We start from the raw sequence: 22,878 nt of genomic DNA on the forward strand, positions 1-22,878 counted from the left end.
GAAAATTTGGTCATAGCATATTTAATAGAGAGTCAGGTCCTGCTCACCTGGAGACAGATAAACATGGTATGGTAAACAGGAGAAAGTGTCAAGAGACCCTTGAATTCTGCCCAAAACTTCAACAGTTATGAACTCCTCTTTCAAACTTTAACAAATTAGTTTGGGTTAGGCAGTGATTTACCCAAGGAGCCTGCTGTAAAATCCACGTTCCTGGGCACATGCTGCTGCTGTTGCGTGTATTTGCCCAACCCCCTCCCACAGACAGAAGAGCACAAGCCAGCTCTGGTTTGTGGCAGACACATTGGAAGCCCATCAATTCCTCATCCATATACAGGAAAACCTTCCAACTCTCATTTCATTCTGRGTTGAAATACAGCTGACAATGATTTTCCAGAAGAGGAACTGTTCCATGTATTCTAAGAGTTAAATTTAATAAAAGAGCTAACAGAAAGCAAAATACATCATTTATCATTACTTCTAATGTAAAAGGAGACCTAGCTTCAAATTCTGCTCCTCAACCAAGAAGCTTGATTTGAGTGAACAGAAACTAGTAATTAGGCAAATTCCAAAAAGTGGGCCACAGAACCATCAAGGCAGCTGATAGAAGCACAAACATGTAGACTGTGAGGCCTTATTTCCACAAACAGTTACTTCAATAGTTGTATTCTACTGAACAGAAGTACCAGCAGGAATGCACATCGTTTTTCTCAGTCCTGCCCCTCTATCTTCACTCCCAAGAGAACACTGGCTGAATCCTTCTGTTCCCAAAATCAGGACTGGTGGCATCTTCCTCTACCAATGCAACTGTAAAGTGTTCAGGAGCTGACCAAACCTACTGCAGATGAAGACTGGAAAATTAGGAGGAGGACTGGGCTTATTCTCAGTGTGCCTGTTCTGAGGATGCACTGGAAGAATAAGGGTAATGTTTAATCAAAGATTTCCTCCCTGATAAATTTACTCTGAAAGGGCTAAAAAGCATATATTTTATTTGTGGTAAATGCCTACTACCCTTGGGGTAAATTCTGAAGGAAATGTTTAGGCTATCAGAGCACACAAAACTCCTACCTMCCAGAAACAACAAAATTAGCCCATAGCTGGAAGTGATGACTTTTTATTTTAAGCAAAAAAGAAAAAAAGAAAAAACAAACAAAAACAAAAAACACCCCCCCAAACATTTCACCGTTGCAGTTTGTAAAATTTTCAATGTTTTCAATGGAAACAGTTCACAAGTCAGAACTCAAGATTCAAAATAACATTGTGCAAAGTAGTACTGGCATAACTACACATAGCAAGGAGACTAGCGTAAATCAAGAATTCCATTGAAATTAGTTGAGCTGCTCCAGTTTTACGCCAGTGTACATCACCTCAGAATACATCACCTCAGAATACTCCCTTTTCGCAGAACATCCCTGGAATTCCTTTTGCTTACAAAAAAAGCCTTACATGCAACAAGTAACCTATCAGTACAACACACACAAGAACATCTCCACAAGTTATCACAGTGTAACAGAGGAAAATATACCAGCCAATTTCATACAAAGGCAAATCTAATGGCAGTTTTGGACACCCCTTGACTGCCAAACTCAAAAATTGCACATTTCAATAAATGAAAAGTAATTCAGAATAAAGACAAGCAATATTCTTCTTTAACAACCAACATATTGACAATTAGGATGGCTGAGGTGTCTAGGAAAGGTTTTCATTTTTTAGTTTACCAAATTTTCCAAAGTGTTTCGAAATACATCTTTATATGAAATATAACTTCAAGTGTTATCAGGCCAAGTACTTTTCTGCAATTCAGATAAACATGTCAACACTACAGAAGCCTCTGTTGCCAAATACAAAACCCAATGAAGAACTGATGAGCAAAGACTATATTTAAGTGATTACTGATGACATGCAATGAGATCAAGAAAGCAGTAATAAAATTCCATGAGCATTTGGAAAGAGACTGTTGCAATTCAGTCTGGATACAGTTAGTATTCTCCCCCCACTCAACTCTACAAACAAAGTAACATTTTCAAAACAATGCATCTAGGTCATTCTTTGTGAAAAGAGGGAGGGGAAAAGAGGGAGGGGAAAAGAGGGAGGGGAAAAGAGGGAGGGGAAAAGAGGGAGGGGAAAAGAGGGAGGGGAAAAGAGGGAGGGGAAAAGAGGGAGGGGAAAAGAGGGAGGGGAAAAGAGAGCAGAACTGACTTCCGGAGGGGCTGAACACTCACAAACTCATGTCAAGAAAATATACAGGTACGTTTTGCAATAAGTGGTCATTTTGTTTGCCTGCATGCCCAGGTTTAGAAAAAGCATTTCATAAGAACTGTTTGACCACAGTGAAACCAAATCTTCCACAGCGCTTTTCATTCACCTAGGTTAGGAAAGCTGAACCTTCTATTACCTTTTCTAAGAACTAATATTTTAGTTTTAATACACACCAATCCATTTTGGGTCTAAGACACCACAACACCTTTAGGCTACAACTTTTGATGAAGGACACTTAGACTATGGCATTATATGGAGAAAGTACAGTCCTGACATTCTCAAGTAAGGGTCTTTTTTGCAGGCTATATTAATTTCAACAGAACTAGTGGAAATAACATGCAAGTTTTGCTTTGCATGTGTTTATATAAGAAGTGTGTATCAGTTCTGGATGAGGACAGGTCTGAAAAATCTATCCATATTCTTACAAATACCAGTCTGGCCTCAAACCAGAAAGACAAAAGAAGCAGAGCTACACAGACAGTATGCATGTGTTTGTAATTAGACAAATGGAAATCAAAACACCTGTGAAATCACCAAACAGCACTGATCTTTGTAACTGCAAGTTACCGGTGTCCTACTATGCGGTTCAAAAACTGACTTCTCCCTCACCATCTTTCAGAGTTTCACAGAGAAACTGTCAGATATTCAGCAAAGAAACATTAATGATAAGAGGGAAGCCTTTTGGACATCACTGGCATCGAGTTACTGTGAGGTTATCACTGAGCATTTCAGAGATGGTGGGAAGAGAACAGACAGTAGTTCAGCAAGGAATGACTGCTGTACTACTCAAATTCAATAAGCAACAAGTTAGTCCTGAGGCAGAAGAAAGGTTAATGGATATGACTTTCCATATTTGTTCAGTTTTTCCTCCTGTTACCAAACTTTTTTTTTAAAATTAACACGTCCTTTGCTTTGAAAGCTGTTTTAGCAACTTTTAACTCTTTGAATATCAAGATCAGAAGCAATATGCTTTATATATAGGACTATGAATTTTTAAATGTATTTGCTAATAGGTGCATAATGTTAACAATATTTAAAATATTTCCAGATATTACAGCAAAAAAAAGGATGGAAGTACCTATTCTTAAAAGCTTTTTTCTCCCCAGAAGGCTCAGCTTCAGTGTTTTTCAACAATCTCAAATTCTCAATTCCAGTATGCTGTATTTTATAATAAACCAGAAAGTAGCCCTGAGAGTAAACATACTTTTTAAGACCTGCTATTGTTTTACATAAATCAAACACAGAATCACTTACTTCTWTAGTACTCAATATTTCATTTTCTCTCCCTTCTTTCTCATAGGGGATATGTACATGCTATCAAGAATTTCCTTCCAAGGAATTTGTACTCAAGCATTAGCTTTTACTGCCTCAGTACTTAAATTTGTTGCTACAGGATTATGGCACCAATCCTGTGAGGAAAGAACAGCAGAAGTTAAACTTTAACAAAGAAGTCCTCTTGCCTTGTGCCTTGAATTCTTAAAACAAGGATTCCAACAGTCATAGCCGCCGGCACAGGTCTTAATTACAACAGTGACCTTCTACCTTGTGACTCAGGTAGAGTTTACAAGTAGGGGAGCACAATCTAGTACATCTCAAAAATCAACTGCCAGTGTTACTGAACACTCTGCCACTGGCCTTTAAGTGTTGCTAGAAGTGTGCAATGTAAGGAAAACAGAGAACCAAGTGTGTCAAGTTGTGCATAAAAATAGATCTTTACTTTTTTTAAGCTATGAAATAGGCGATCAAGGAACTGACCAGGTTTATGCATAGTTAGGACTGAAAGTATGCCAAATGAACTTGAACTCTTCTGGTAAAACCGTGCTTGAGTAATGCATGGGTAAAACCTCCCAAAACTAAACATCCCACCCCATACCTAACACAGTTTTTAAAATTTCCATGCACTCTCAGATCTATTTTGAAATTGATTTAAATACTCTATCTAATAGCCCTGCTATGGCACAAGACAGCATATAGGATATTTAAGGCTAATTTTTATGCGCACACATGTAAAAGCTGGTCTTGGAACAAGAGCTGTCTTATTTTCTTAATTCTGAGTCTTTAGCATGGATTCATAATAAAGTAGAGCTGCCACTGCAATGAGTGGAGTTGTCCTGCACATTAAAAAAAAAAAAAAGTTGTCCTGAATCCAGCTTGTTTTTATAAAAAGCAAAAACCTCACATTTACATTTGGTTTTTATCAGAGCAGCTCACTAATTTGTACAGTACACTGTCTGATAACATACAGTGCAAACTAAGAGATGCTCAAGTACTACAATAACAGGTGCAAAAGAAAGTTCTAAGGTAAGAAAGCCCATTGCTATTTGGGAGAGTCAGTGATGAAAACGAACATGAGAACGCAATTTTGGTGAAGTCAGTTAAGTCTCAAGGCTGTAATAAAGGCTCTTTGTTAACTTTAGCCCTTTGGCTCTTAACCATTCAGTTAAGATCTCCTGATAAAGCACTAGGCTATTTGGCATTGATGAATCTCTCCATATGCTACTACTATAGAATAAACAACAGACTTGCAAGCAATTCCTTCATCTCAATAATCCCATCTTCCATGAAGCCAGTCATATCAGGCTTACACAAAGCTATCTAAAGCAATAAATTTTAGACTTCAAATTTCACAATTTTCAGAAGAAACTTACCAATATCCACAAAAACTACAAAAAAGTTATCAACTGATATTACAGAAAATTGAAGCACCAAGCCACTTATTTTAATCTTCTCTCCCCAAACAACTTCTTAGTGTAAATCAGAGCTGTCACTTCAAAACAAAGTTCTTTAAACCCATCTGTACAATCCTAACTATTTTGATGGGAAGAGCAAGATGGCAAACCAGATTCTGCTCATTTGCTAATTTAACAGGTCTAATATTTTAATACTTAGTGGTATATTTTTCATTTGCTGAACTTTCGCATAATGTTTTAAAAAGGGGGTCGTTATACCACGAGCGCAGGACTTATGTAGGCTAGCACAATTTACACTTACTTGCTCTGTAAAATTTATTGCTGACAGTTATTTATGTGGCATTTACAGGAACAGTAAGTGTGTATCAAAACTATAACAGTTACCTGCAAAGGTATGCAGGTATTTTTTCTCCAAGTGAAATGTCTGCAACCAAATTTAGCATATTAAGCACTGAACACAGTTATTATGCTTGCAGTATAATATTTAAATAGATGTAATTATGAGAAGACCTGAGCATGCAGCTGATCCATGGAAGCTATATATATACACAAGTCAGTGAGAACTGCTCATATGCAACAGACCAATATTCAGACTCAGAGACTGTCCACTGTGACACTTACTTTAAAATTACTGAATCTACTCTGTAAAAGAAGCTACAAGGTCAATTCATTTTGTAAGCTGAAGTTACACTGGTATTCAAGCAACTGCAGTTGTTTGCATATACATATCATTTTACTCAAATCCAAGTAATGAACTTCAGTAACACAGGAGAAGCCTTACTGAAGTTCCAGAATAGTGTCAGTTTGAAATGCCTACTTCCCCCATTTTCATTTATTATAGTTGCCAAAAAGCCATAAACTGCTGCGTATCACAACCAGGTGTCAAAAAATCCTCTGCTTTACACACCAGCCCACGTTGCTAGTCAAAAAGGGAGAATTTATCTATTGCTGTAAACTGCTGTATAATAGACACCATACCCTACAAACCATCACCCTCAGCAGACCCACAAAACACCGCTATGGCAAAAGGGAAGAAACAATGCTCAGATATTTCAGTATTATGCGGCTAGGGGCTATAAAACAGGGATGAGTCATGACAGCACTAATTTGTGCCAAGAGCGGTTAATGATTCAGGCTGACTAATGCTGTAAGTAGCCAAGAAATCCTGTAAGAGGCAAGTAGGATATTTTCTGGAAAAAAGGGGATAAGAGGATAACTTTTTTTTCCAGACCTACACAAAAATCCTATGGACAAACGCAACACTACTGGGACAAGTGCTTTAAAATGCAATTTTCCAGGCAATAAACACACGCATGAGAATTCTGTGAAGGAAGGAGTTTTAAGAATGTGACTTACCCAAAGCACAAACTTCAAATATCAAAAAAAATGYGCACTATATTCTAACACTGCTTTTTGGATACTCTTGTTTTAAAAATTTCAAACACATAAATTAGTCTTATTTTATTTAGGGCTGAGGCTGTTCAGCAAGGTCACATGATTTGAGACTGCTGAAATATTTCAGCAATCCTTTGGTCCCAGCAGCTGGAAAACAGCCAAGAAAAAGAAATCTCCCTACCAAAAACAAAAAAAAAGGTGTGGGGGGGATTGTGCTCAGGAAAGTTTCTTTTGAACACTTTGCTATGCACCAGAAAAAGCAAGTTTTTGTTATAAAATACACATTTTTATACAAAAGACATCTTGTAAAACCATTTGATCGCCCCTCCCTTTGCAGATCACAATGGTAAATGGGGTCAGCTGGTTGGTCTTGAGATTTTTTTTTAAATGGAAAAAGAAGTCAAAGGACATACTGTATCACAAGAACTGGTCCTTTAAATGGCAAAGGATTAAGACAGTCTTCATTTTCACCAGTGTTTAAAAAAAGCAGGCGAGAAAACAGAACTGGAGTCTTCAGACAGTGCAACAGAACATCCGCTGCTGCATCATCCTGAACTTCTCAACGTATTACCAAACTGTCATTTGTACAAGCAGTCTGATTATGACAGTGCCATAAACTGTTAAAATGCAAACAGTGTGATCAGGAAGGTCCAGTCAACTGGTTCCAAATTTCTCCCAGAAGTTTCCCAGAAAAATGTCAAGACAATCTAAATCTATCCTTCAGCTTCCTCAGTATGTCCTGATTGCTGGAGTAAAGAGGTCTGTGGCATTATTGTACTTGTTCCACGAGAGATCCTGTCTTGATCTGTGTTTGCAGATAGGGAAGCCACAGAAATGGGCTGTAACAAACTGGGTGTTATGCCAGAGGAGACAGTCAGGCTGTGAGTAGTGCCCTTGAGTGTAAGATCCTGTGTGGGAAGAAGAGGCTTGAGGATACTGACAAGACAGAAAGCAGAGCCACTTTTAGGAATGAAATTCACTTTGTTCTTGTCAGGGCAGTAGAAGGCTGGAATTTCATGCAATGGCTTTGGCCTAGAAAGAAAATACACAGAACAGTTTTAAACCAACATTGAACAATCAAATTCTGCCAGTGACAGCTATGCATTGCTGAACACGTCACCACAGGCATGGTGCTTCGGTTTAAACTTGAAATATTTCAGCGACTCAGTGCTGCCTTTGTGACACTCCTGCCTCATGACAAACTCAAGATGGCTTAAACTGCTTGTTTATATTTATTGCAAGGTAAACAGCATGTTCCTAGGGCAGGCTTAGTCTCCAAACCAAGGAAAATGTTACCTTGGTGTTGCAGATCACAAATCCAGTCCATGATTTGGCATGTCCAATATAGGAGAGTATTCTGGATCACATTCTCCAGAAACTTTACAACTCAAATTCCACCCCCTACACACAAACTTCATACAGCAAATCTTGTGAAAGCAAGCTGGCATAACAATGTTCCTAATACTGCAGATCTCAGTTGTTCATGATCATATGGAACCCCATTTTCTTCTGCCTCCTTTGCACGTTCACCTGCTTGTGGCTTTAATCTCTGTAATGAAGATGAGATGAAGATGATAAGCCTGCTTAAAAAGTCTATGCTGAGAGTAAAATGCAGTATGCCCAAAGAGGCATTCATGGCCAAGTACTTAGAACCTGGAAACGAAGTGTAGATCAAATGCTTAGATTCTGACTTGTAGATTAGCCATTTTAGCATATAATTCCACCAGCTCAAAGCTACAATAAGACATGTTTTATAAAAGACATAGAACTGGAAGGGAAATCCTGGTTAGCAGGGGAATGGCTTTTGTGACCGTTCATAACCTTGTAATGTAAGTCTACTAAACTAGTTCAAACTCTACTTTAAGACTAAACTCTATAGAAATCTGTTCCAAAGCCACTCTTCCCTGCTTGAAAATAACCATTAGAAACTTATACTCATTTGTTCTTGTGCCAGCATTGTCGCTTTAGCTTATATCTCCCCAAACATTTTCTCTTCCATATGTTTATAAGACAGTCATATCCATCTTGGTATTCATTCTGCCAGGCCAAGCAAGCAATCTTTTAGTCTACTCTTGTAGAAGATATTCCACTCTGAAAAGTAATTCTGCACAAGAAATACAGTGCATTTCCATGTTAGTTTTCTCTCCAAGTGCCCAAAAAATTCAGTCCCATTTATAAACTATTTTTCCAAATGAAAATCCTGTAAACTTCAAATAGATATTATGTTAAATGAAGTTTGAGGGTTTTTTTCCATTTTGAGGGTTTTTTCCACTTCCATTTTGACCCCAAATCTGAATTTCACTAACCAGCAGTAGTTCATTTTAGTCCAAATTGACCTATCCCCTGAAAAGTATGGATTAGATAGAAGTGGAATACATCCCACAGACTAAGATTAAGACTAATAATTCTGTACATGTGAAACCAATACAGAACACAATTCTTGTTCCCTTTAGACTGTGCTGATTCCTTATGTGTAAGCARCAGCAGCAGCTTATACTTGGCTAGTAAGAGATAAGATTCTCACATAGGGAGAATAGGCAAGAACAAGGCCACATCTTTCATAAGGAGCCTCATTTTCAGATGCTTACCCAGAACAGTATTACTTCATAATCAAGTCTGTAATATCTGAGGGGTCACAAATCTAATTAGAAGACAAATTACATAAAAGCTATAGAGATGAATGTGCAAAGAAACCACCTCTTCTACAGTTCCACTCATTGCCATCTTCACTGTTTCCAGTCCTGGCATCTCTCCTTTGTAGTTTTGTCATCTTCCCCTTCTAGAAGGGAAATACATGCTAAGACAGAAACTAACTTGGAGGATAGAGAAGTTTACTATGGGGGGAAGAGGAGAAATTGAAAACAGTAGAAAAACACCTTGTGCTCAGGTTTATTAGAATACGACCAAGGAAAGGTGTAAAATACTGATTGGGAAGGGTATCAAATGTTACTTCTTCAAACACATCAACAGACTTGTCTATGCACATGCATGCAGAAGCACAGGAAAAATTAAGTTTTGGCATAGGAGTATGCGAGAAAATCATGCCTCTTTTGTCTCTGCTAGTGAGCTGTGCTCACACAACTGTGCAAAAATCAGAGCTTTAAAAAAAGACAAAAATAGGTAAAGCAACAGTGCAGCCTCCCAAGATGCTGCAGATGGCATAATGCAGATGAAGCCACAAAGGCCAGCACTCCTCGGAGAGGTTTCCAGAAGAGCTCAGAATGGTTATAAAGTCCTTAGACTGCATGATTCCCACTAGCTTGGAGGCCCAAACCTACTTTTCAGCACTTCAGTCCATCTTCCTTCATCCAGTGCTGTACAGCTCAAAAAAGCTAGGGTGAATTTCAGATTCTATCACCAAACAATGACTACCTCTACGGCCAGGTACGATACAGTTCTATATTAATTATGCCCCAAATACATTTATTATGAGAGAATATATTAAGGTTTTTCATTAAATAAATGGATTTACAGAAGATCTTTAAAAGGGAAGCCGATCATCTGAGATAGAGATGAATTTTCTATTCCATCTTTTTAGAGCTTCACAGTCTTATGAAAACAATTAAAACTTAGAGCATTTAAGTCATCCTTTTTGATTAACTACATGTATTTAGAGACAGCTGAAAGTTCTATAAACTTTTTTTAAACTATGTATAGAACAGATCTTTCAAGGTATATGATTTTTTGCATACTTACTTCAGACCATTTTTGTGATAGAAGACATTCTTAGTTTTAAAGCACTCACTAACAGATTTTTTTATGGTCAAGGACTTGAAGTATGGCTTTAACTGAAAAACAACTGTCAACAAAGTCAAGGGCAGCCTGCTAAGTAAAGGGTGTTATCTGTCTTAAGGTAACCAGTGGTTTTGGAGATAGTTGCATATATTCCAACACCTTTCACTCATCTCTTTCCATACCTCTTTGCACTAGAGAATTGGATTTTTTTGAGCAGCTGCGGCTCTCACGTATCTTCACAAAGGGCATAAAAAGAGTGCACAGATGACTCACCTCTCAGGCCTCAAAAAAACAAAATCTAAGCAAAACTGCAAAATAAGACAAGGAGGCAGATCAGCTAAACTTGCTATACTAAATATCTTTAAATAGTGGCATTCATGTATTCCGCATACATACCACAGAACGAGTACCAGATGTGAGAAAGATTCTTGCATGAAATTCCAGTGGGCAGACAGGAACCTCATGYAGTTCAACAAAGGGAAGTGAAAAGTCATGCACATACGGTGAAATAACCCCATGCACCAGCACATGTTGGGGGCTGACTGTCTGGAGAGCAGCTTGGCAGAGAAAGACCGGGGGTCCTGGTGGACAGTAAGTTGACTATGGGCCAGCAATGCTCAAAGAAGGCCAGCAGCATCCCAGGCTGCATTAGGCAGAGCTGGGCTCCCTGGTACGAGAGACATGGACATACTGGAGCGAGTCTAGCGAAGGGCCACAAAAAGGAGGAAGGGGGCTGGAGCATCTCTCATATAAGAAGAGGCTGAGAGAGCTGGGACTGCTTAGCCTGGAGAGGAGAAGGTTCGGGGGGGATCTTATCGATGTGCTTAAATATCTGATGGGAGGGCGTAAAGAGGAGGTGGTCAGACTCTTCTCAGTGGTGCCCCGTGACAGGACAAGAGGCAACGGGCACAAACTGAAACACGGGAAATTCCACTTCAGCATAAGAAAACCCTTCTTCACCGTGAGGGTGGTTGAACACTGGAACAGGTTGCCCACTGAGGTAGTGGAGTCTCCATCCTTGGAGATGATCAAAACCCAACGCGACCTGGTCCTGGGCAACCTGCTCTAGCTGGCCCTGCTTGAGCAAGGCGGTTGGACCAGATGATCTCCAGAGGTCCCTGCCAACCCCAACTATTCTGTGTCTAAGAATTGTCATAGCTAGGCAAGACCTTCTGTGGAAGCCTGTTTCACAGCTGTATGACTAAATATAGGCAAAATAGCCCTATAGCTATCTATCAGGGACTTCCAAGAAAAAAAATGCAAATGCAAGTTGAATCACAATAGAACATATTCTTAAAGCAAGTGAAGACTGACTAATCTGTTGGCAATACAGCTTATGCACTGCAAAACAGAAACAGGTAACCTAAGTTACTGTAACCCTTTCCATATTGATATGAAGAGCCAAAGGAAATTTAAAAACTAATAAACCTCTCAAAAATCAGTTAGCCCAGAGACATAAAATACATGGAGACAGCTATGATTTTTTTTTTTTTTTTATTACTAGTACTAGATAGCATTGCTGAGTTAATGTAGCTATAGGACAGAACTGAATTATATTCTTTGTATCACGAAATGAAAATTTTAAATATAGGTTAAGATTTTTGCACTTTTTGTCTAAGTGACATAAGGTAATAAATGCTCCACTGAAAACAAAAACCAGCATATTCCAAAAAGACAGAAGATGGCTTTTTCAAAAGGACCAAAGCATGAAATATGCAGGGTCAAATTCACTCCTGTCACCAATGGTTTCACAATTGCATAGATATAGCTGAGAAGAATTTGGTCTTCAGAATCTGGATTACCAGATGTGCCTCACAAACCAGAAAGAACACAAGTTTGACATTCAGATCCTAAGCAATTAAAAATATCTTTAAAGTTGCAAATAAGGCAAACACTTTTTGAAAACTGATAAACCTGGAAACCACTACGGTAGAGCTGATTTTCAGGGTGGAACTAATACTTTAGAATGCACTCATCAATTTACCATATGCTTCCCCTCTTTCTCACTGGGGCTGTCAGCATCTGCCCTAAAGAGACAAACCATCTCCATATCAATATTTATCTCCAGGCAAAGTTTCTCTTAATCTTTGCACTGCTCCTCTATGTAAAATGGCACTACCCAAATTTGGCATCTGTTTGATTAGTGACATCTCCCACTATGTAACTGCTGATGTTAGCTTTCTGCCTGTTTTGCTAGCTTAAACTAATAAGCACTTGCGGTGACACAGCTGAAGAGGGGTACATGAACTGAAACAAAGTTCAGATTCTCATCTCTACTGAGGACATAAAGATGGCCTTCAAAAGCCCAGTGATGTTCTTGGTACACTGCTTCTTGCATTGTTCTTCATACTTTACATTACGCATCAGAGCATATGCCTGTATAGTACTTTAAGTCTTATTACTGCTTCAACTATTCAGGACACTCATACACTTTTCAGAACTCTAAATTGAAATCTCATTTACTAGAATCACCTCCGCTTGACTTTAAACAAAAGTACTCACTAAATCCCCAGTATGCACTTGGATCCGCAATTTGTAACTGATTAATCAATTCCTTTACAAAACATTAGCTATTTTTAAAACATTTATTTAAAATGAGTGACATGCAAAATCTGAACTAAAAATAACAATCTAATGGCAAATCAGCAGAGAGGAACATTTTTAGAAAACGTATAGTAACTCAGCCCAGTTGTGATGCATTTCCATGCAAATGAAAATACAAAGCATAATCTGATTCTTCTTAATGAAGACTTGGGGTTAGAACAGGGACAGCATGGCCACGTAACATATTAGTGCCTCACAAGCCAAAGGAAGAAAACTTGACAGAGAAAGCATTGTTCACTTTGACCTCTTTCTGAAATGGCTTTATAAACCATATAGTTTGATCTTCAGAATGCACAGCACTCACAGTCCTGACCAGCTTCAACATGAAAGCTGGAGGTTCGCATAATTTATAAAGTATTCACTTAAGGTTTTAACATAGATACAAATTGAATATTTGTCTTAGGATTATACTTATATCTGATGACTGGTCAATAGCTTCTCAGTTCTACCATCTTAAAGGCCATACAGGTTGGAATTTTATTCAGACCCTTCTGCATAAGGTTTTTTTTTTCTTCTAAGATTTGGAGTCTGTAGGAAAAAAATGGGTGTTCTACAAAAAAATTGGTAACAAAATGAGTACTAGGAGTTAAGCTGTCCCGTTCCTCTACAGATTTTACTCCCGATATCCACAAAGGTCAAGATGAGAGGAAAAGGGTTCTGCCAGGCCAATCAGCAGGGAAATGGCAGCAACTGTAAGTTCATCTCCCAGGCTGGTCTGTAGGGCTCCAGACCAGGTGATGTTGCGAGAAGGCTTGAATGCAACTGGTGGACCAGTGCCTGGATGGGTGAGCAAGTTCCAAGCTGGCCTTGGAGCAGAATTCCTGGTTCATGGTCATCTTTGAAAAGGAGGAAGGGACAAACTCTAGGCTGAAGGCTACAGCAATACAAGTAGCAGGTTCTCAAATTAAGCTCTAACTCAGAGCAGGATCTCAGAGGCATAGAGTCCAGGAACTGTTGCATAATGGACAACCTTGGTAGAGACCTGGGAGCTGTGGAAATACCATAATAGTTGCCAAACACCCGACCAACTTTGTAAATTTGGGGGAGAAGAAGAAGGAGGAAGAGAGAGGGCATTACTCTGTCAAGAACTTCGTAGAGGTACTACTAACCTAAAGAAGCAGAATAAATGGGCATGTTTCTAGCTTATGCTCAAGTTACACAGGCAAGGTCAGATGCCTAGCAGGAAAGGTGGGGGGTTGTGTGAAAGTGGGATCAGCTTCCTGGGATGTGGTGTTGAGATTTGGGGGAAACACCCCATGATACAGAGGTACCTTGATCCACATTTGAGTCTTCATCTCAAATGGGATTAAGAGGACTTAGATCTCCCTGAGCTTTGGATGGTAGGGTGTAAAAATAGCCATCTAGTTCTGCAAGAGCCAGCTTGAGTTCAGCAAGGTGCCACTGACCCACAGCTAACAAGCTCTGACATACCCAAGTGGACGTATCTGCATTAAAGCTGCTTAGTACATCTCTGCRCTTGCTTATCTGGTTTTTTTCCTCCCATTATCTGCCACGTAAGAGATAGTTGACCATGGACCTCTCAAGTTATGTTGGTTTGGCCATAAGAAACTGGTTGGAAAGAAATTGGTCCCTGAGTTTGAAAAGAGCCTGTATGCTTGTAAGTAATTTTTTCAAACTAATTTTTTAAACTAAGTAAGGAGAAGATTATACAAGTGTACCCAGCTGGAGGCTAAGCCTGTAAAACAATCTTTAAAAACCACAGTCTGTCAAGATTTTGATTTTCATGCAAAATTCCAGCAATACAATAAATATACACCAGTATACAGTCATACAAAGCAGAGACTGCGCTGTTAGTATTGTTTTAGTACTAAGACTAATAATTCTGATCTGACACAAAATCAATAAGCCAATGGGCAACTCTGAGTGTTAAATATTATTTCTTTTGTAGTAAAGATCAACTTACAAGCTTTCCTCAAAGACTTTCACCTTTTCGCAGCCTTCTGGAGGTTCACGCTTGAACATGTAGCTGTTATTGGGTTTTGGTGAGGTAGCGTATTTCGGCAGGGGAGAATTATTCCCATTCTCTGCAGGAACAGAGTTAGTTTCTCATTACTTAAATATGTCACACTATAAAAACCAAGACCTATCTAAAAAATGCCCCCAAAATTCAAACTCACGTCACTATCAGCATTATAAAATTGAAGAAACCTTTTCATTCCCCTCCCAATCTTCCCTTGTAAATAAACTTTCTTACCTCAATCCCTTCCCTCCTTTCCATTTTTCCTTATATCATTTTCAGATCCCTCTGCAAGCTCCATTCATTCCCTGACACACTCAGTTTATAACTGCACACCTGAGGTCTAGGGTCCTGTACTCCCAACATCTAGCCAAAAGAAATGGGCAGGAGCCATATTTCTTAAAAAACAAAATAGGTTTCCATTGAATTATGTAGTTGTCTTACTATAGGTCAGAATGTTTCTGATTAAAAAAACAACAACAAAACAAAAACAAAAACCCACTACATTTGGCGGGGGAGGTGAGAGAGAGAGAGAACTGCTGGAAGGTGGAAAGTTACCCATTTTGGCCTAGATCATAATAAATCCCTGACAGAGCCAACAGGACAAGCATACTTTGCTGTTCCACCTGCCACTGTATGCTCTTGTTTTCCCAACTTCCTGTTTAAGATACTTAAATAATATATTATTTAAAAACAAAATAATGCCGTTTGGGAAGCACATTCCTCCTCTCTCATATCTATCTGACTTCAACTGCAGAACATTAGATATGTGCACGTGCACACACACAATACTTGGAGGAATTTGGGAAAAAAAAGATAACCTACAAAGAACAAAAAAAATCTACTATTTCTCCATTGACATGAGAAACAAATCCACTCTTTTACTACATGTTCATTCACATAGCAGTAAGTTAAATTTTTGCAGTGCTGCAAATGGCCATGAACTTAAAGTTACACAGTACCTTTATCTCTGGAGTCAGCAAGAAGATCATCTGTAGAACATGGACTTTCCTCACTGCCCTCATTAGAGATGGTGAGAAATGAGGTTGGAGATACTGACTGGGAACGGCTGCTGTTATTACTACCTCTGTCTGCTCCACCAGGTGTTTGGGTATCAATGCTGCGAGTACTACTACTACGCTGAACCAATGGAGGTGGGGCACGGTGCCCATCTGGAATATCTTGGGGCTGTTAAAAATAAAAGGCATCAAATTGTATCAGATGGCTGCTCTTATCTGGTTAGCAATTTCTTTAAACCCAGTACTGCTGAAGGTTTTTTCTCCCTGTTTCATAAACCTGTTTGAAGTAGAAAATTTTGTTCATTACACAAGATTCCACCAGAAAATAAAATCAGTCAGGTTTTGAAACTAAGAACAAAAAACAATAGTTTAAGATTTCTGTTACTTTCTTCTATTACTAAATTTACCTCTAAAAATCCCTGAAGATAAAATGCAAATGAAAAATAGGAGAGTTATGCTTCATCCAAGGAGGGATGGGAACCCCTCTTCAGCATGGGCAAAGATGAAAAAAAGTTACTATGGAAACCTCAAAACAGATCTTTTGACTTTTCCTTTGTTGTTTTATTGAACTTTCTTATTTCATTGAGAACCTAACTACATCAGAGTAATCACAAAGATTAAGGTTCAGCTTCAAGCTTTAATCCTTTTTGCTTTTCAATAGACCTTCCAACAACTTCTATTAGGGAAACAAAATTAATTCCATAAAAATTTACTTCAAAAACTGTGCAAAATAAAGCTTATGACTTAAAACCTGAAAGCAAAAAAAAAAAAGTAATTTTCAAAGGTGATCATGTTGGCAGATACATACAACAAGCTGCTCTTCTTTGTCTCCTGTCTCCTTAATTATTATCTCAATCTCTTGATTCAGTCCTTCTATGCTGTTTCGGAATCGCGATCCTGTTGATTTGGTAATAGGTATCACAGGAACGAGAGCACTCTTTGGAATGGGAGCCTGAAGAACCAGAGACAGTGAGAAAGCGATGTAAATTTATTTACAAAACATAGTTAATATTTCTATTAAAAGTCAACCTTTAACCAGAACACATCTATTCCTAAATATCAAGGATTTACACAAGGCTGTGACAAATGTATTAAAATAGATACCACTAAATGAGGACACAGACATTCAAGAACTTTTTCAAATCTAATTTGTAGCAGGAAAAGCTTTCAAAAATCTGTTCTCTAAACTTTCCTTGATGTGGTCTGCCTCCCACCGTACATTGCTTTACAAGTGAAAATTTAACAATAAATACTCAAATTTAAGCAAGACAAATCTTTTAGCCACAGATCCTTTAGAAATATATTCCCATTCCCTTTGAAATGAGCTGCACCACAATTTTGTTTCCCTCTCCATTGGATTTACTGTTTGTAACTTCATTATAATTCTGTTTTAATAGCAGTCTGCTGTGACCCACAGTGCTATGACAAGAGCAGAAGGAAAAATTATTCCATAAATGTAAGACTGCACTATACTAGAAATAAAGACCTGAAATAGCCACTTAAAGCGGCCTCCTCTTAGTTCAGATCAGTTCTCGAAAAGACAGTAGATTTCTAGTAGATGTCTAAATTTCTCAAAACACTGATAAAATAGAAAAAAAAAATTCTAGCATGTTATGCTGTGTCCTACTAATAAAGAATTACTGCAAGAATTTTTTATTTTTTTATGTTGACTCTTTTCCTGGGCATATCTACCTCTGTTACCAAGGAAGGGTGTTGAACACCATCATTTTGAAGTTGTATGTACAACATGCATTATTGTTCTACTAGCATAAAGGCTGAATGAACAGTTGCAAACATACATATTTATAAAGCAACAAAAACTGAATGCTGTGCAATTCAGTACTTAAAGTATGCTCAGCTATTACAGCACAAAATTTGAAAGTGCTTTGCAATGTTAAAAGAGACTGTACTAATCTTGAAAACACTATTTTTGTACAAATGCAGGGCCAAACCACTAGTTTTGTGCAAATCAGAGTTTTGGAAATCACAGTTGCTCCATCTCAATCTGTCACTAAATATCTGTGAAATCCTCCGGCAGAGTCCTGTTTCTCTCTGGTTCCACAAAAAAAGGGCTATTTGCTATTGCTGATAATTACTTCACTTTGTTTTTTTTTTATGCAACCATTGCAGGAGCTACATAGGTTTTCTCCCCCCATTCTCCACCATGCACTACATATAAAAGGCTACCTATGCCATTGTCAAGCTCTTGCACACACAACAATGATTTGTATCATGGGTTACCAGCTTCCTGGCTAGATTCACAAAGGACTTTGGGTTCTTCAGAAGAACCCTGGAATTACAAAAGCTCGACAGTATAAGACCCTTAGAAGTTTTCTGGCATAACCTCATCACAGAACAGGCTGGATACACCAGCCTCTCACCAAATCTCACCAAAAGATTGGTCTGACCACTCAAAAAGAGAGTATACTCTGAATGTAGCCAAACATACTAAGACAGTAACTATACTAAGCCAGAGTAAAAGGCCAACAAAAAAATTTAGGAAGACTTCCACAGAAAAAACAGAATCCCAAACCCATGTGTTAATACACAATTGATTCAGAATGAGGATTAACGTTTTATTATTAAATGTTTTAAAGTATGCATACAATAAATCCATTCTCTAGAGACATCAACAAACATGTTACTGAAGTTCTAAAAAACCCTTTCTGGTACACCAAAACATACTTTTTGAGATTTCCCATCCTCTCCATTAGCATCTCTCCCCTTTTCAAAATCATGCTACCCAATACATTAGAAGACTCTCTGCTCTGAACACAGAGTCTTGGTGACTAAGGTGATCTTGGTGATGCAGGGCACTATCAAAGATGATGGAATGCTTCCTGCAAACACTTACTTCAACTCAAAGAAGAGCATGACTTTTTTTTTTTTTTTTAAATAAAAGTCACATTAAAATCCCTACTTAGTTCAGCATCATGGCCTAGTGTGGGGTAATTGAGAACAACTCCTCTACTGGTTGAGGGAAGGTAGCATTCTCACTTGGTCCGCACAGCACCTTGTATTTTTCTAAGCAAGACTATGCATAGATAGAAATGAAAGCATTGCTACTTTGAACGTGAATTCTTAAAAGCCGCGTCAGATTCGTGTAGCAGAAAAACTACTTTAGAACAATGAATTTAAACAATAAAATTCTATGCACAGATACATATCATCACATAGACATTCTTGCACTTAAACTACAAATCTCTGAGATGGGAATATACTTAATTATACTATTTTTGTTTCATTGAAACATTAGCAGAGCCATAAAAAAAGACTTGCCGAATGACTGCAAAAGCTTCTGTACAGGAAGTGTTTGTGACTCATTTTTTATGTCAACAAAAACTCAACATTCTCAGAATGGCCAAACTTGGAAAAGACTTTCAAAAGTCTTGCCCAAAGATGAAAAAGAGAAAAAAGAAAGCACTGGAGAAGAGCACGAAAAGGTTCTGAGAAAGCAACTCTGCTAATTCTGCACAAAAGGAGGCCTTGGACCAACAATCAGGTAAACCAAGACAGTACAAGCTGGGGGTCAACCAGCTGGAAAGCAGCTTTGCAGAGAAGGACCTGGGGGTCCTGGTGGACAATAAGTTGACCATGGGCCAGCAATGCACCCTCGCAGCAAAGAAGGCCAGTGGTATCCCAGGCTGCATTAGGCAGAGTGTTGCTGGCAGAGCGAGGGAGGTGATCCTACCTCTCGGCTCAGTGCTGGTGAGGCTACATCTGGAGTGCTTTCTCCAGTGCTGGGCTCCCCGGTACGAGAGACATGGACATACTGGAGCGAGTCTAGCGAAGGGCCACAAAAAGGAGGGAGGGGCTGGAGCATCTCTCATATRAGAAGAGGCTGAGAGAGCTGGGACTGCTTAGCCTGGAGAGGAGAAGGTTCGGGGGGGATCTTATYGATGTGCTTAAATATCTGATGGGAGGGCGTAAAGAGGAGGTGGTCAGACTCTTCTCAGTGGTGCCCCGTGACAGGACAAGAGGCAACGGGCACAAACTGAAACACGGGAAATTCCACTTCAGCATAAGAAAACCCTTCTTCACCGTGAGGGTGGTTGAACACTGGAACAGGTTGCCCACTGAGGTAGTGGAGTCTCCATCCTTGGAGATGATCAAAACCCAACACGACCTGGTCCTGGGCAACCTGCTCTAGCTGGCCCTGCTTGAGCAAGGCGGTTGGACCAGATGATCTCCAGAGGTCCCTGCCAACCCCAACTATTCTGTGATTTTGAGGTCATATCTATGCATAATTCGGGTGCAATAAGCACAAGTTCAGGCACTAAGAAAGATTGATTACGCACCTAGTTACTACAAATACACATTCTTGTGACAAACTGAACTTGTTAAAAAACGTAAAGCAGAGTGGCAGTATCTTAGAGTGTCTAAAATTTCTGCTTCTGTTAGCAAAATGTGGGAATTCTCCATCTTTTAATCCTGCCTGCCTTCCACAGAAATCCCCAGAGTCATAGTACCATCAGAAGTGCTCAAAGTAGCAAAGCATGATTTGCTCAGGTAGAGATCAATAAGGTCCAATACAGCATCCTTCACTTCCAAAAGGAAATAATATTCGGTTCATGACTGAAGATGACTTGATAACCCTGAGCATTTGGGGTAGGAGGAGAAGCAGGCACTGTTACAGGGGTGGAACAAACAGCTTCAAAACAAGAACCTTCATATTAGAGATGCTGCTTTCACAGAAGTCTGCATGGAGCTGGCCCCTGACATATGGGAATAGGCTCTAAGGATGCCCTTGACTACTGGTCAGCAGGTGTGGGAATGCACAAAACCAGTAAGGTGTCAAACAGGATAATAATTACTGTGCTCACATAATACATTTTCAATGAATTTTGGTGCAGAACAGTTAGAAGAGTTCTGAAACTTACGGGTACGGCATAAAGCCATGAGGTATGAAACATGGGAGGTGACAAATCTAAATTGTTCACAAGCATTTTGGAGAAGAGAAAGGCCATAAGCTCCTTTCTAGCTTCTCCACTACATTAACACTGACACTAAAGAAAGAGCCCGCTGACCTGTCTCCCGTTTACAGGCTTACTACCACAGAATTAATTCAAAGTCCAACATTCTTGGAAGCATCCTGAGATCGCCTGAGAGGAGGTACCTTTCTGCAAACCTCTCTTGCTGTGAAAAGAGGCAGGATGGAACATTGGTGGCATTAAGAAAAAAAAAAAATCAATTGCTTTTGAAAAAAAATGTACAGACAGCAGTAAGTACTCAATTAAGTTCATCAACAACTATTTCCTGATTCTGAGTGGAGGGACAGAAATAGCTAACAAGCTTATTTCATAAAGATTTCTGTGAGCTTATTTTTTTTTAAATCATAGAAGCACAACAAAACCACTCAGTCGGAGGCTGTAAAAACTTTGGTAAAGTAAAAACTGTAAAAACTTTGGTAAAATTCAAGAAATTGTGAAAAAGCTTAAGTGTTTATTAGTAGGGCAGAAGAAAGGAAATAAATTCACTGAGAGTTACTTCTTTTAGTCTCAAGTAGAAAAGTCAGTCATTTCCACAAGGTCATATAGTTTACCTGGGCTCTGTGAAGAGGCTATCAAGGCAACTTCCTAACACAAAAGTCCAATTCCTTGAGCTCAGAAATCTTCACATGACCCACTAGAGTCGGCAACTGCATGTTTTCTTCACATACAGAAGATAAAAAAGTAAATTCTAAACATCACTAACTACAAGTCTTTCCCCACAGTCCTTCCCACAGACCCTGAAAGAACTGAGCTGCTGCCAGAAATTCCAGTTTAGCAGCTCCCTAGAAAGGAACTAGAAAGCCTAGAAAGAGCACTTGAAGCTTGCAGTGACAGCTTTTCACTCTGACTTAAGAAAGCAGCCTCTAAATGCCATTATCTAACCCTTTGCTTACTTCTTTTTGAAGCCTTCTGCAACCCCCCTTCCAGGTGGTCTAAGACAGCTGGCACAAAATTTATTAAAAACAACAGTGGCTTGTTTTATAACACAACACTGGAAAAAATGCTTCCTCAGCTGATATTTTATGATCTGTTTCACAAGTCCAAACACTAATTATCCATTGTGCACTTTTTTTTATTTACATAGTTCAAAATTTGGCAAAAGCAAGAAATCTCCATACAAAAGGTAAAATTTCATGAGCAGAATGTCATTATGATGCTGAAGGTATTTATATACAGAATTTTTATTTGGTATTTTTCAGAGTAGTAGCATCATAGTCAATAATACATTTTCAATAATAAGCAAAAAAGTTATCTACGTAAAAGTGACAATAGCTTAACAATCAGAAATTTACAGAGTTGTAATTACCAGGCCAGACCCATTAGGTTACACCYAATTCTCCAGTGTAGTGAAGTGCCTAAACCAAACATTCCTAAGTTTTAAATATTTTTGTTGTTGAAATACATCAATTCCCTGCAAGTATAGAATGAATCTTCAAACAAGTTTTACAAATTCAGATAAAATACCTTCATCAAGTATTTTGACCAGCATGTTCTTCCCAACTCAACTGCTCTTTTCAGGAAAATTAAGTCTCTCATCAACCTTCAGAAACTTTCTCAAAATGGTCCAAGACAGGGATTCAGTCATTTCTTTGTTTTTTTTCTTTCATCATTTCGGAATATTCTGACCCGAGTTACATTAGTCATTAAGCTTTGCAGCATGTTCTACTATGTCTGTACTCCAGCAAATCACATGAAGATGTAGGAATTTGTACTAGACTGCTGTTTCAAATCCAAACTACTTTCCTTTCTTGTTTCTAGGCTAATATTCTGCTACACAGAAGCAGAGGAGGAAATAGTTGCTGTTTGCAGATTTAAAGCTACATGCTACAATTCCAGCAAACCGTGGTTTTAATTTCTTTTGATATGAAGAGTTATTAAAAAGTTAGGGAAGACTAAGAAATTGCGCTCTGCAAGAAGTTAGTACTTAAATATCACTAACAGTATTCAGGCTGAAAAAACAGCTACTAACTCCACAGAGCAAGACTATCAAAGAGTTATAATGACAAGATTTAGAATTCTTCAGAAGCTTTTACTGTTGATTGAATTCTTTTCAGATCAAGTTAAAGTTTTGATTGAATTAAATAATACTTTCATTTAAAAGCAGTAATTAGGAAAAAAAAAATAGATGCACTAATTAATAATACCACTATAGCAGTGGGAAGAAGACAAACTGAAACTCTTAGTACTTCCTTAATTACAATTCTTGATGT

General features: G+C 38.6%; 1 protein-coding gene across 2 annotated transcripts in view; it reads right to left on the reverse strand.

The window, feature by feature from the left end:
* Positions 1–2,126: 2,126 nt before the first annotated feature.
* FAM117B (family with sequence similarity 117 member B) overlaps positions 2,127–22,878 on the reverse strand; it is a 30,678-nt gene continuing 9,926 nt past the window's right edge. The window contains exons 5-8 of one of the 2 annotated variants that reach the window (XM_026089093.1): positions 16,486–16,629; positions 15,621–15,846; positions 14,605–14,725; positions 2,127–7,373 (exon numbers count right to left, since the gene is read on the reverse strand). In XM_026089093.1, the coding sequence (XP_025944878.1) occupies positions 7,055–7,373; positions 14,605–14,725; positions 15,621–15,846; positions 16,486–16,629 (810 nt within the window). In that variant the 3' untranslated portion in view covers positions 2,127–7,054. Of the gene's footprint in view, positions 7,374–12,198; positions 13,670–14,604; positions 14,726–15,620; positions 15,847–16,485; positions 16,630–22,878 lie in introns of those variants that run through there. The other variant, XM_026089102.1, reaches the window with a different exon arrangement.

This window comes from Apteryx rowi, unplaced genomic scaffold (genome assembly GCF_003343035.1).
Source record: "Apteryx rowi isolate R43461 unplaced genomic scaffold, aptRow1 scaffold_12, whole genome shotgun sequence".
Classification (NCBI taxonomy): domain Eukaryota; kingdom Metazoa; phylum Chordata; class Aves; order Apterygiformes; family Apterygidae; genus Apteryx; species Apteryx rowi.